The 15102-nt window shown below is 37.3% G+C and overlaps 4 protein-coding genes across 4 annotated transcripts; 2 read left to right on the forward strand and 2 right to left on the reverse strand.

Annotated features, from left to right (window-relative positions):
- Positions 1-1805: 1805 nt before the first annotated feature.
- BDF20DRAFT_792711 (uncharacterized protein) lies at positions 1806-4749 on the forward strand (the record flags this gene model as incomplete). The annotated part of the gene is made up of 8 exons (XM_053076219.1): positions 1806-1944; positions 2006-2027; positions 2196-2327; positions 2505-2935; positions 3013-3834; positions 3908-4004; positions 4075-4112; positions 4181-4749. Coding segments are annotated over 8 exons (2250 nt in total), but the record flags the coding sequence as incomplete, so codon positions are not given.
- Positions 4750-7180: 2431 nt separating this feature from the next.
- On the forward strand, positions 7181-11243 carry BDF20DRAFT_885660 (uncharacterized protein). Its single transcript, XM_053081943.1, has 5 exons — positions 7181-7856; positions 7920-7967; positions 8041-10129; positions 10200-10909; positions 11020-11243. The coding sequence occupies exons 1-5, from the start codon at positions 7320-7322 to the stop codon at positions 11062-11064; spliced, it is 3429 nt and encodes a 1142-aa protein (XP_052933424.1). The 5' UTR covers positions 7181-7319; the 3' UTR covers positions 11065-11243.
- Positions 11244-11948: 705 nt separating this feature from the next.
- On the reverse strand, positions 11949-12494 carry BDF20DRAFT_837958 (uncharacterized protein; the record flags this gene model as incomplete). Its single annotated transcript, XM_053079105.1, has 1 exon — positions 11949-12494. The coding sequence occupies one exon, from the start codon at positions 12492-12494 to the stop codon at positions 11949-11951; it is 546 nt and encodes a 181-aa protein (XP_052933425.1).
- A 209-nt stretch (positions 12495-12703) lies between these two features.
- Positions 12704-14639, reverse strand: BDF20DRAFT_989930 (uncharacterized protein; the record flags this gene model as incomplete). The annotated part of the gene is made up of 6 exons (XM_053085309.1): positions 12704-13011; positions 13413-13516; positions 13678-13860; positions 13978-14060; positions 14177-14230; positions 14481-14639. The coding sequence occupies 6 exons, from the start codon at positions 14637-14639 to the stop codon at positions 12704-12706; spliced, it is 891 nt and encodes a 296-aa protein (XP_052933426.1).
- Positions 14640-15102: the final 463 nt, after the last annotated feature.

The raw sequence follows: 15102 nt of genomic DNA on the forward strand, positions 1-15102 counted from the left end.
GTAGACGAAATATTTTGAGTAGATTTCTTTTGCTTTAAAATAAACACATCCCTGCAACATGGATTACATAAATTATAATCCTGCAAGTGAGCCTATGCTTTCCGAGAATACTTTTGCTATGGACTTGGATGAAATTGCTGTTACTTTGACTTGGATGAAATTGCTGTTACTTTCGGGCAAATTGAGAAGCTCGTCGACTATGATGAAATGCAGCGGCGCCCTGTAGTCGATGATGCGAAAATGGAAGAAACTGTTGAAGAATTAACAACAGAATTCAGCACTGTCGCATTAACGGATAAGTCCAAGAAGCGCAAGCAATATAGTGAGCACAGCATTAGACGGTTGATTCACTTAATCCAAGAGGCTGGGCTTACAGTTCCCAAAGCTGCGGTTGAGTGTGGCATTCCGAGGTCCACCGCTTATAAGTTTTTAGATCAGTGGAATGCTAGTGATGGTACAGTCCTTCCTGGTAGCAAGCCAAGAACCGGCATCTCCCGACCAAAGAAGCTTTTTGCAGAACATACTGAGTTTCTTATAGCATTATTTGATGCGAGACCTTCGACAACAATTGAATCTGCAAGACAGGAGCTCTGTGCCAAATTTGAAGGTTTGAGTATCTCGATACCCAGTCTCTGGGAGCATATGACCACTAAGTGTTCACTATCTTTAAAAAGAGCAAACAAGTATACTTCAGAAAGAGATGCGCCTAGGACAATCAAGCTTCGTTTTAGTATTGTTAGTCAATGGAAAGCTGCTGGTGTTGACTTTCAAGAAAATTGTGTTTTTGTGGATGAAGCAGGTTTCAATACGCAACTAATGAGAAGTCGTGCGTGGTCTAAGCGTGGTACTTATGCTACTGTTAAAGTCATGACTCAAAAAGGAGCAAACCTTAGTCTAATTGGCTGTATCTGCGCTCGCGGCATCATTGATTTTTCGAAGGTGCAGCCTTTGAGCATAAGTGATGCTATTAAGGTCGAACAGCAATATCAACCACAGTCCAGTTCAAAGAAGAGAAAGGCTGACACTCAAGAACTTCCAAAAAAGCCAATTAAAGGAACCACTGCTTATCATTACGTGAAATTCATGGAAGTTGTAATGGATACGTTGGGCAGACTGGACATGAAAGGCTATTTTATCGTAATGGATAATTGCAGGATCCACCATGCGCAATTCGTTGTCGATACTATCAACAAACGCGGCTACAAACCGCTATTCATGCCCCCTTACTCACCATTTTTGAACCCAATTGAAGAATGCTGGGCAAAAATCAAAGCAGGCATCAGAAGGAATCCTCTTCAAAAAGGTGATGAGCTCTCTCCACGTATCAGCGAAGCAATCAAAACAGTTACGCCCGATGATTGTCTTGGATGGGTAAGGCACGCTGAGAGTTTCTGGGAGAGATGTTTACAGAAGGAAGTAGGGCTACGATGAACGATAATGTTATTTTCACATATGCTTTCAGAATTAATATTGACGTCTAAAATGTAAAAAGATCTACAATAAAATCCTACTTCGTCTAAAATCAAAAGTCTATAGTCCACTAAAAAAAAAGAAACGTCCCAATTAAGGTACCGACTTCATCCACAAAATTTTCAAAATCGTCTCTTATGAAACCTAAAATACTGTAATGATACACTTCAGGGCTCAGCTGCAAATTGACTAATAGTTATGTTACACTAACATGTGTTTTTATTACACTAGCAAAGAATGCATTAAATCAAAAGCTGTTGATTGTCTCCTTTTTCATCCCGTTCTCTTTTCATCATTTTAGTGTTTCTTACTTTAGCAATTTGAAAATAGTGTAGACACTTATGAATAACAATACAGACAGTAAGGAAGACTCGCGACTATCATTGAATGGTATGGCTACACAACTCGGTATCAACATAGCAATTGCAGTTGGTGTTTTATTTCTATTTAATATATTGCGACCGAACAATTCACGTAAGTTAGGGCAATTGAGACTTCTTGAAGACAACTGTATTCACTATTTTTACTACTGCAGTTGTCTATGCTCCCAAATACAAGTATTCGTCAAAGACGTATGTGAACAGAAATATTTTTGATCCTATCTACAAAAAAGAAGGCAGTGTCTTAAAAATAAGCATAATCTTCTGCTAAATTAGTAAACAGCCTCCGCCATTGGGTCATGGTACTAAGATTAACATTTCACATTTCTAACGGCTACCTGTGAGCTTTACGGATTCAAATCGATTTACCCCCCCCCTTTTTTTTGAAGGGTTTTTTGCTTGGTTCTCTCCAGTAATATATACATCCGACGCTGTACTTATTGAAAAGATAGGATACGATGCTATATTATTTATACAGTTTATTCGATTGATAAGAAGAATGCTTTATGTACTCACATTTGTCGGTGTGTGTATTATTATTCCTGTAAATATAATTGCCACATCCTTCACTGGGTAAGTTAGTTTTCTGAAGAAGCTCAAACCGCGCTAAGGAATGATACTTACATTCTATACCAAATAATCTAACAATGACAGGGAATGGCCGCCTCCTCCAGGTGTAGAATTCTTATCAATTTCAACGATAAATTATTATGACGGCAAGTTTCATTTCTCCAATGGCAACTTAGATTGGTATTGGTCACATGCAGCCTGCACTTGGCTATTTTCTCTAATCATATACATTTTCTTATGGAGGTTTTATACACGATATGTCGAATTCCGAAAACATTATTTTGAAAGCGATGACTATCAGCAATCAATGCATAGCAGAACTCTAATGATATCCAATGTTCCACCATCTATGAGAACAAATGAAGCACTATCGAAATGGGTCGAAAGTTTAAACTTGACATATCCAGCTCAACAAGTCAACATTGGCATTCAAAATGAAGAGTTAGCAAAATATGTTGAAGAGCATGAAAAAGCCGTGCGACAGCTTGAGATTATCCTATCAAATCATTTGAAAGGTGCAGTAGCAGTATGCTGAAGACGTTTGTATGAAATGGATTATCACATCTCACCGGTTACACATACGTTCAACTAGATGGGCAATTGATACAGAACAAAAAGCGCCCTCTTATACGAATAGCAGGTTACCTTAACAGCTGTGGTGGTTACAAAGTCGATGCAATCAATTACTATTCCGAAAAGATTCAAGATCTACAGGAGAAGATCACAAGCGAGCGTTCTAAAATATCAACCAGTAAAACTACCAACTACGGCTGGATAACATTTGAAAAGGTATCTTGGGCACATGCCACTGCTAACTTTTTAGCTTCGCCATCTTCCCCAATAAAGTCTTTGCCAAAAAGACTGAGCGAGGGGGCACAACTTTCTGTTGCATTAGCACCACAGCCTAAAGACATTATATGGTCCAATTTAACCATGAATGAGCATGTCAAGCGTAGTAAGCGACTAATCGTAACTTGCATTTTCTACGGTTTTGTCTTTTTTTGGTTCATTCCTTGCAGTTTCTTATCGACATCCTCCAATGTCAAGACACTGATACGACTTTTCCCTAATTCAACCAAATTCATCAAAGAGCATTCGACGTTTGTCTCACTATTAAGCTCTTGGTTTACACCAATTGTAATGGCTCTTTTCTTCTTCATCCTTCCTAAAATATTAAGATTTATGTCACAGCAACAAGGCTACCTTACAGGGACAAGTTTGGACAGGCAGGTCCTATCGAAACTATTTATCTTTTTCATTGTCAATAATTTACTTGTCTTTACAATTTCATCTACACTTATTGCCGTATACACAGAGATACAAAAAGCCGCTCAAAATGGAACGACACTAACTGCAGGCCAGTTTTTCACCACTATGGGAAGTAATTTAACACAAGTTGCGAAAAATCTTAGTGGTAACATGCACCTCTATGAATCTGTCAAGATGAATTTTATTGTTCTAACGTGAGATATTCACCACTTTTATAGATGTCTCTACATATTGGGTTAATTATGTCTCATTAAAAGCTTTAGGTGTAATCATGGATTTGGCTCAAGTTACAGTACTGGTTTTAGTAACATTGAGGTACAATAACTAATGGATGACTTTACCTTTCCATAAAGAAGATGAGTAACGATGCTTCAATATTATGTAGAAAATTTTTCACTCGGCCAAGTCCTCGCCAATTGCAAGGTAAAATACATGCCACAATGCTTGCTTTATTGAAAATCCTCGAGCTAATCGGTTGGTTGCCAATTCAGAGTTCACAAGACCATCACCATTCGAATATCCATTATTCTACAATGTATTATTATTTTTTTTTACGGTCGGGCTAGTGTATTCTGTCATTGCGCCTTTGGTCCTGCCATTTACACTCGTCTATTACCTCTTAGCAACGATGGTTTTCAAGTACCTTTTAATGTATATTTATGTTACAAAAGTGGAAACAGGCGGACAGATTTGGAGATCACTATTCAATCGGTTATTGGTCTCCACCATGCTATTTCAACTCATAATGATTGGTGTCCTAAATCTGAAAAGTGCGAAAATACCTTCCGTTGCTGTCGCGCCCCTACCGCTACTGACTATTTTATTTAAAATTATATGCAATCGACGCTTTGATCCTCATGTTTATTACTACACCACTAAAATTGAAAACACATACTTCGGTCATTCATCAGCTGCGCGTACTAACGCACCCAATGACAGTCGCAGCATAAAAAATTCAGAGAATACGGTAGGCTCCAGATTTGGGTATCCTGCCTTTTTCTCTGAACTGCCCATACCAATGGTTCATGAAAAAGTACAGCATTTGCTTCCTAAAATTTATGGTTCGTCTGGTGGCAATAGAACATTTAAAAAGCCGTTTGTCAGTCGGATGACGAGACATAAAAGTGTCAAGCATGTTTCGGTTATTCATCTACAGAACAAACTGAATGGCGGTGAATTGCATTTTCAAAGCGTAAATGATCAGGATTTGGAACTTGATGACTCGACAGAAGGAGTTAATGGATTCTACAAATTCAACGATGATGACGATGATCAGAACTATGTTGGTACTACTGCTGCAAACGTTGGTCGCATAATCAGACCCAATGAAGCCATTATCAGTACTGGAGGTTCTGTAAAAACTTCTTTGAAGCGACTTAGCAATAAAATTAGTACTACATTACTCAAAAATACTAGCAGCAAAGACCCATATACACCTCAGCAACCGCTGGTAATATCAACGGGACCGCATGTACATGATAACCACTATGAAGACACGCTGTCTTCTTTTGCACACCATCAGCGAGATCAAAGCCCTTATGCTCAGCTGACACCTAACAATGGAACACCAGAAAATATGGAATATTTTATAGCAGGAAGTGCGTATAGAACATATGATCCGCGAATGTTGAAACGGACAAATATGATAGAGATGGCTAATCTATACCGAGAACAGCAGCAGCCTTATGAGCCACACCAGAATAGTAACAACTCCAACCACTCATACAGAGATAATTTTCATCATTACATACATAGCCCAATCAATGCTATTGTGTTTCATCATGGAAAATCAAGGCATCAGCATGATTTCAACTCATATTCCTAAATCTTTGTATAATGAAATTAACCGATAGTATCGAGTATATAAAGTGTAATCAGCTGTTTTGTTCTTCTTTACTTTCAAACTGGTTTGCAGCTTTCATTGCTGTTGTTAAACCAACAATCAATATGTTGAATTGATAAAAAGCATTAGATCCTGGCACCTAATCGGACGCTTGCATGGTTCACGAGATAGGGGTTTATGTTGGTAAATTGGACAGATCAGGAGGAGCTCATGTTGTCTGCACCTAGGCACTTGAATATGGGAGATCTCTAAAGTACACATCAATCATCGTCATGATAGTGTCGTGCACAAATGTTGCTTCGTTTGATTTGATGATTGGATAGTTCATACAATAGATTCGAGTAAAAGAATATAATATGTATTTCAGCTGTTGAATTTTCCTTGCTTCTCCATATTGTTCAACATTCTATCAATATTATCATAATTTACTTCTTTTTTTTTTTTGCTTCATATGATAAGCAGAACTTTGGCATAGACGAGACTCTTCTTCGTCAGCATTGGGTATGTGAAATTTAATTGATAGCTTCAATATCTTGCAAAACCTCTTCAATATGTTCAAAGGAGTAGTAGTATTTATAAATATGTCATAATCAAAACATTATGCCACTAAGTGCCAATTCTTCGCGTGCATCTAATTTTCAAAAGGCTTTAGCCTTTCGACACAGGTCTAGTCGTACTGCAAGAATGATTTGGGAACATTGCAACCCGATGGTACTTTTTGAAATTTGGTAATCGTAGATACGGGAGCATTATATATGCCTTTGTGGTCGTCAAAAATCAAAACGTCCCGGCCACTACTGGTTGAGAATCATCGGATGTGACACCTTTATCAATGTACGAGTCAGTAGTGATATTAGTGGGAGAATCTGGCTGATTTTCATGTTGTTTGCTTCTTGAAACTGGTGAATCATCCAAATTCTTTGAGAACTTGGTTGAGGAAACCTTTTCTAACAATACATGACCAGTTTTGCACGCTTGTTTGATTTCCTATTGTGGAGCTATATTAGAAAATCATTTCAAGATGATGAGAATTCAAGATATCGGTAGATGATCGAGAGACCGAGTTCTTCGCAATTTAGACGTTGCTTGCAGAGAAAAGAGAGCTGCAGTTTTATAGCCATCTATTTGCAGTTGTGTTCCCATCTGTTTCTTTCTTTCAATGAAAGCCGTCTTTTCCTCCCCTTCCAATTTCTAAACATGTCAAGTAGCTCGTCCAACAATTCACAGCTCCTGAACGCACGCCAATTTAAATATATTTGTAGCGACGATTTGTCCGGTCTTTATTTCACATTTTCCTGCAAGCACTTCCAAACTCAAACTTTCAATATTAGACATTAAGGGGAGAATCTCAATTTGACTTTGCTCGTTTATTGATTATGTAATTTGAGGTTGCTAAAGCACAAATTGGGTTTCAGCAAAAGCGCCAGATGGTAAGTTCAAAAGCGCAAGGTATTTTTAAATAAGCGCTATTTGGCACTACAGGCATTGTAAACGCACAAATTCTTTGTTTTGGGGCAACTTATGTTTGCTGTGTTTGCAATTCTGTCAAACAACAGTGATTGGCTAACCCCTTAATTTTGTTTTACCCTTTAGGGCAGTCTAATGGAGTTCAAAAAGGGTAACAGTGAATGAATTAGCAGAGGAATATCCTCTTTTTTCTATATTCTCATTCCTTTCATTTATTCATGTTTTGAGTTAAACTTGCCTTTATTGAAAAGTAATTTTTTTGTTGTGTTCCTGATTATACACATAAATCTACGCCCCTCAATTCCTTCATTTTGACTGATATGCCATATTCGAATAAAAATCAACGAAGACTGACCGGTTATAGAGGAGATACCAACGGAAATAACTCAAGTCTTGTTTTGGGCGATGAAGATAGCAATGACGGTCATCCCGAACTCTATACTATCGGTCATCAGCATGACATTTATGATGAATATGACGACAATTACACTAACGATAATACTCTTAATAACAGACCTATTCATAACCAATACCAACAACAACATTACAGCAGCGATGACCACTATTATAGCGAAGTCGATACTGGTACTACTCAACAGCAACGGCAAGATCAAGAGCACGATGCACTTGATGAGGGAGTTGACGATGACTCAGGTTCCGAACTCAGCATTCCTGATCCGAATATCGATTTTGATATGGTTTATGCATTACATACATTCGCCGCTACTGTCGATGGTCAAGCTTCTGTTGTTCGTGGAGATGCTTTAACGTTACTAGATGATACAAATTCTTATTGGTGGCTGGTTAAAGTCTTGAAAACAGCTGAAGTAGGCTATATACCTGCAGAAAATATTGAGGTACGAAAGTCTATTTGATCTTTGTAAACGAAAGTCTGAGTTTATGACTTAATGTTGATTTAGACACCTTATGAAAGATTGGCTCGGTTGAATTCGCATCGTAATATTGAGGTAGCATTAGCGCACTAATTTGGCATCTATATTCATTCAAAGGAAAATATATTTATTCAGGTATTCTACTTAGCTTACTAGAAAAGATATTCAAGATGTATTCCCGGCTCCACCTTCAAATAAAGCAAGGAAGCAAAAGAGAGTAACTTTAGCAAAGGAAGTGAAATTTCAATCACAAATCATCTATGGTGGTTTTAGTGATGAAGATGACGATTATTATGGTAATAATGTTGATGACGATAACGATAGCTATTTTGAAGCAGAGTTCCAGCAATGGAAAGAAAAGATGCGTTCCGACGACGACGACGATGATACTGAAGATGGCTCCGAAATCATCGTTCCGGGTACTGACAATGATGATTTTAGATACAGTTCAGATGATCCATATCATCAATATTGTGATGAAGCTTATGAGCAGCATTCTGAACAACAGGAACAACAACTGCTGTCACCTACAGCAACCGCAGAGAAAATAGAAGTCGATGGAAATGGATATGATAAAATTGACACAAATGCCATATCTTCAGCATCTACAAATGATTCGCAATACAATATAAGTGCAGAGCAACCAAAACAGCGACAAAAAATGTACGAGCATCAAAATTATGATCGATTTAGTATGGAATCGGAAAGTATCAACAATGACAGCAGGGAGTCTTTTAATTTGGGAAAGGATGAGACTATCAAAATTTCACTGACGCCAAGTATTGCTCGGGGTGATGGTGATGATAGTACGACTGCACACCATTCAGATGCACAAGCAAAACTGAAAAAGGCTGCTAAACTAGAAAAACTATTGAGCGAGCCCATCAATACAGCAGCAGAAAACGATAAGGGTAGCAATAATGGAAAGAATCCCAGTAAGAAAGAGAAATCCGGTATTCGCAAACTTTTCTCGCGCGATAATAGCAAGGAGAAAAAGAAAGATAAAAAAAAGAATAAAGATGACAAAAATACAGCAGCAGTCAGCAATAACCCCAGAGCAAGCCTGTTATCTTCTTCATCCACATCTTTGGAGAGACTATCGTCGACTGCTTCAACGTTAGAAACAGCTTCTCTCGAATCACAATCCAACAGTATTACCTCCATTGATCCATATCTCATCAATACCAACAGTGGTACAGAGCACAATAATATCGACCAACTTACTACGATTAACGATCAGCCAGGAACCAAACGGTTAAAGATAAATGCAGGAAATATCACGATATTCAGTGGACACACATATGTTGATGTATATCCGACCACAACTACTCAAGAACTGATTGATTATATAACTGCAAATATGATTAATACGATCGAACAGCCATCACGGCGGGAAAGTGACTCGTTGCAACAAGACTACTTTCTGATTGTGAAAACTCAAAACGGTGACGAACTTACGCTTGTTCCATCCGACAAGCCATTAGAGATTTATCAGTCGTTGACATCACACTTAAATACACCTATGCCGTCTCTGAAGAAAGCGAGGCGTATATCACAGCTAATGGAGGGTGAGAATGTTCACTTAGGAGGTCCGACTGGAGCAGTAGAAAGTAACAACAATGAAGAAACAGCTGTCCAATTCTTTTTATTCTGTAGAACCAAGCGTATGGAAGAAGGCGAAATTCAAATAAGAGTGTCATTATATCCTGGAAATAACGTTGAGCAGCAACAACACCAAAAAAGATTGGATAAACTGATTAAAGTTCCTGTCAATATTTTAGCAAAAGATGCGGTGACTCTATTATTAGAGAAATTTCATATCCTAAATGGCGTAGCAGCAGCCTTTAATTCAACCATTAATGCGAACGACGTCAATGATAACATAAAGTCGTTACGTTTGGAAGAAGACAAAGAAGTAGTGCAGTATCGACTAGGTGTTAATCACCAAGATGGTTTGCAGTCTTTGGTAGACCCTGATCAACGGCTGTTAGATGTTTTTGATGAGCGTAATATGCCTCACATTCATTATAAAAGAAATAGCAATCCGGATAGTCGAAGTTCTATTACAGTGAATACTATAACATCCGAAAGAGATGAAATTTATTTCATTTTGACACCATTAAGAAAAGAGACTGGAAATCTTGAACCGAATATGATTGAAGCAATGAACACAAGGACAGTTGATACTAATGAAGAAAAAGCAATAAACGACGCAGTAACACCTGGTCATCCAGCCCGTGAGTTCTCTGTTTAATCGGACTACTGTCTGTATTTTTGATTCTAATGTAAAACTTCCGTCATTAATAGCTGCCGGACCACACCGTGTGACACGTCATAATACACCAATGCCACGGCATGATTCCTCTTCAGCGATCAACAACGATATCTATCCTGAACAAATGTCACTAAGTTCGTTACTTTATCAACCGCAAGTTGTACTTGAAGATCGAAAAGTAACAATAGCAGAGCAACAAAATTATGATACACTTATTGCCAGTAGTCCTGAAGAAGACAAATCTCTGTGTTTTGACACTAAAACAACTCTGTTGACGAATTCACCAACAAATTCTACCATAAACGCTGGTAAAGATACCACTACATTATCAGATATGTCTACTATTACCAATACTATTGATACCACCCCTACTATGTCTGCTACGACTGCAAGCCCTGCCACGCCGACACCAATTTCTTATTCCCCACCTACAATTCCTAATCGCGGATACAAACATATTGCTGCAGAGCAGCTTTCGGCTGCTCCTACTGCCGCTACTGATGCAGCTATGGTCTATAACAATAAAAATTTACCGCGTCCTGAATCAGATAGCTCGCTATTATTTTGTGATGATTTCGGAATCAATGACCTGATGGTACTTATTCGTGGTGCAGCCATATCCGCAGTTGCCCAACATAGTCATCGCACGCAAGAAAGTATCAGCAATAGCAATAGTGCTGTTCGTAATGAAATCAACACTATTTTCAAAGATAGCCAAACAAGACTGGATCAATTAGAAAAGGTGAGTTTTGCTATAAAATCAATAATGGGTATTCTTGTCTATCTACTAAAAAGCTTCTCCTTTACCATTTCCGCATGGTATTCTATGCTATTCAATGAATGTTTATATAGGAGTTGGACCGGATTATGGCAGAAGCGGTGAAGGTTTATTCTTAGTTATAGAATGTATTATGTACTCTATTCTTTTATCTTTTTACCTTCGTTTCCCATTCGTTCCAATAATTATTCCTTCTAAATCATTTAATTGGTTACAATGTATGCAGCAGCTATGAGAAATGAGTCATGTATGTGAATTAAAAGGGGGTGATTTGGACCTATGTGCGGAAGGAAACAATAGGTGTTGTTCTTAATTTATAGAACACAGAACAGAGTTCAGCGAGTTTGGAAATGTTGCAATACACAGTAATTGTCTCCACAAGCTAAAATATTATTTTTTAACCCACAACTTTTCATTGAATACGCTCGCGGGAATATTGACTGATATGAGTTAGGGGCATCAAGGTTAGAAATTTTATACCTCATATATAATACTACAACAATAAGTATAGCTTATTCAAAATTAAGATTTCTGTACCTTACATTTGTTCAGCCTGATGTAAAACATAGTACTCTCAGCATACGTGTCGAAATAAGTTTGAAAAACAGATGGATGTAATAAGTTCAATTGATTTTGTTTATTAAAATGCATCTCTTCCGCTTTGGTTGATATATAGATTCTGTATATTTAGGAATGGGAAGATCATACAAAATAGTTGATTTATCAATCAACTAGAAAGAAAAAGAAGCAGATTTATGTTATATCGAAGTGGAAGTGTAAGAATATACTTAAATGGAATGTATAATGAATTTATAACAAAAAAAAATTTATGTAGCAACATAAAATAAGGAATGGTGTAAAGAAAAAGTATACACGTACGTTGACAATTTAAAGGAATGTGAATATGTATTTTAAGCAGCGGATCCTTTTACATATTTCTTGCATAGGTTTTATCTGTGAAGTTTTTTGTTGCAGTCAGAAAAATACAAACGGATAATCGTCTTTACTGGTTCATGCTTTTTTGTACAATGGAGGACTGTTTTAAATGCTGCTTTACAATAAATTGAGCGACTTCTTGTGCATCTGTTGCAGATGTAACCGTACGGTTATTACAACTAGGAGCTGTCCAAACTGAGTTGAAGGCTCGATTTTGCTGAAAATAGTGGGAAGGCGGTGCGCTAGGAGCTGATCTGGATCTCCTTCTAGCTATTAAGACAGCTGTTGCACTGTTAGTGTATCTGCTTTGCTGTGTTTTCAGCCATTCAGCTTTGAAGTTTTCTCGCATTTGTAGGTCAAGATCAATAGCATCAAGGAGAATATCCATTGATAATTTTTTGTGTTTGCTATCTTGATGCTGAGAATGACTAGGCAAAATGGAAGGCACAGACGTTATGCGAGGATGTGGGGATATTCTGAAGTGTAAGGAAGGTCTTTGTGGATGGCATCTCTTAATAATACAGCATTTTTGGTCTCGCTTCGAGTCACGCGAGGTCGATGGGATTGGTGGGTCCACATGTTTATATGAATTTGTTGTTGATGTGGGCGCCATTTTGTACAATATTTTTCAAAGACAAGTAGAGATTGTGTAAGAAAGTTAAGACGAGAAAGAAGGGAAGAGAAAAACAAAAAGTTCTTCGTTTATATAGTGACAATTTAACTTCACTCTTATTACTGTTAAAATGTTGAAAGCCGTTGTTTAGAATGAGTTCGATCCGATTTTGTCTCGAATGACATGATGCATGTACATTTGCCTCCTGCTTAAAATTTTTCCTTTTGTAATTTTTGAAGCTTGGCTAAATTTGGTACGTTTTGCCCAAATTCCAATGAATTTTGATACAGACTAAAAGTACCCTCCTTTATAAGGCGCCTCACTCGCCTTAGTGAAGAGAGAAATATTGTTACTCTTATCCAATCACTGATATTTGGTATCCCCTCTCGAAGAATATGCTTAATTACGCCTCTTTTCGTAAATGTAGTGCACACGGTTGACCAAGAATTTGGTCCATAGCATTCTCCTTTTTCTTTTTCCTGGCCAAGTAATAAGCCAACTTCTGCTTTACGTTTTTCTAGGATACATACAAATCTTCACCTTTAGGAATTTGAATGTCTCAAGGAAGCATAGTCGACTCCTTTCTCCTCAATTCGATCTATTTATAACAACCTGCTAATATGTCCTTATGTATATCTCATGAAACGAAACAAATTACTGTGAAATATTCTGTCGTTTTTAATGTATTGGAATGTATTATACTGCAATAAACGCGTTGTATTTGAGATAATATCCTCATCAAAATTACGTTTCTGTTATGATTTAATACATAAACCTTTTTCTTTGTAGGTACGGTTCCGATAAAGACTATATAATCATGACGATAATTGCAATTATATAGTTTTGATCGTGATCTCAATAAGCAAGCAAAAGCTCACGTGAGCTAGGAATGGGGATGCTGGTTTGATTAATTTTTACTTGAAAGAAACGGAGACGCAGGAACTTTGTAGATTTGTACAATGTCACCCTCGCACGTCTTCAAGCTGTCTCCATCTGCTTGTTTCACTTTGTTAAAAAGAAAACTATAATAAAGTTCTGTTCATTTCAAATATAATCTTCACAATCTGTATGTGCTATTTTATTAGTGTCGAACAGAGGCTCTGATTGCTATAGACAGAAGTAAAATGGAAGTTAACTGACCCATAAATGTATTAAGGGCTAACGCTCGTGTTGCGTTTTTCACATATAAACACAATACTGAAATATAATGCACAATGCCGCTGATTTGTATTCAGTTTCTTCTTCTACTGTCACTTTGTCCCTAAGTAGTTTTGTCCGAATCAAAACAAATTCACAGAAAGAGTGATTAAGTGAATGTGGTAGTTCAATAAAATAAAAGGCTATCATCTTTTGCGATATGACTGGCCTGGTTATTAGAAAAGGCATCTCGTTAAAATACAAGTTCAGGCTGAAGGGTCGGACAATAGCAAATTTTAAGGTAAGTTTAGACAATGCTGCCAGTATCAAAATATAGTTAATTTACTTTGAGTATTTGACGGTAATGGTTGAAAGAGAAGGATTACAGGTGTCAGCCCTACAATTCACGCTATCAGTATTAATCATTGACTATACTTAACAGAAGCTAATTGCAATTTTTGGAGATAAAACAGCCTTTTAAGTCACATGGTATAGTATTAGCTATTCCATATTAGTTGAGATAACTATTCTTTCTTCTAACTTACTCTACCTTCCTTCAGGAACCTAATCGCCTTGGTTGTAGTGCTATAGAATTGATACTGTTGTATCAATTTACATCCAAATGTCAATTATATTGGCGCCTTAGTTCTTTTGAAAATCAAGTATCGTTGTCGTATGCCACAATTAGTACCTATTTTGCGGAATATATTCAACTCGATTGTATACATCTGAGTAGAGTTTAAAGCTTCTTTGATGTACATAGAATCTGGAGCATTACTTATTCAACGAAAGCAAGAGATTCAATTAATATTGAGTAGTGATAACTCTACGCTTTTAGAAAGAGCTGACGTCTGGGCTTTGGAAAGAATATGTACATCTATCATCCTCAGCTTTGTTAACAAAGATTGCTATAGCCAACAGCAATTTAGCATTCGTTGATGATAGCAATAATGATATATTCGCCTTTAGAACACTAATACAGTCGCTCGATTGGCTATTCACTGGCATTGAAAGTTAAATTGTCGTGATAAAGAAGAAGATTTCTACGCATCGGGTATGAAATTGAGGCACATAATTTCATTGTTTGACGTCCATTTACTTCATTTACTTTGTGCTAAAGAGCACAATTATCAGAAAAATGTAAAGGAGTCGTTCTACTTAAGCTTGTTTAAATGTATGGTAATAATTTTGGTTGTTATACGCGGGTATCTTAGAACGGTTTACTGTCGCAATGGATTTTGTGTACTCATATATTTGTTTGGCCTTTCCGATGATTATGCTATTAAGAAGAGCTTTTGTTTCTCTGCGTCACAAGTCGCCCTTTAATAGACGGCTTTAAGCGTTGTCCCTTGTTCTTTTGACAAAGATATCATGGTACAATGCCTTTGCTATCGAGACATTGATAGACAATCTTGCTGCAGGAACCAAGCGCTTGCAAAATGACAATAGTTTGACCTTCCAAGAAATCATA

Source organism: Mycotypha africana, assembly GCF_025528875.1.
Source record: "Mycotypha africana strain NRRL 2978 chromosome Unknown BDF20scaffold_9, whole genome shotgun sequence".
Taxonomy (NCBI): domain Eukaryota; kingdom Fungi; phylum Mucoromycota; class Mucoromycetes; order Mucorales; family Mycotyphaceae; genus Mycotypha; species Mycotypha africana.

Coding starts and splice junctions, on each gene's coding strand:
- BDF20DRAFT_885660 (XM_053081943.1), top strand. CDS start 7,320: ATGCCATATTCGAATAAAAATCAACGAAGACTGACCGGTTATAGAGGA. Junction 7,968..8,040: donor ATTCGCATCGTAATATTGAG/GTAGCATTAGCG, acceptor TATTCTACTTAG/CTTACTAGAAAAGATATTCA. Junction 10,130..10,199: donor AACACCTGGTCATCCAGCCC/GTGAGTTCTCTG, acceptor CGTCATTAATAG/CTGCCGGACCACACCGTGTG.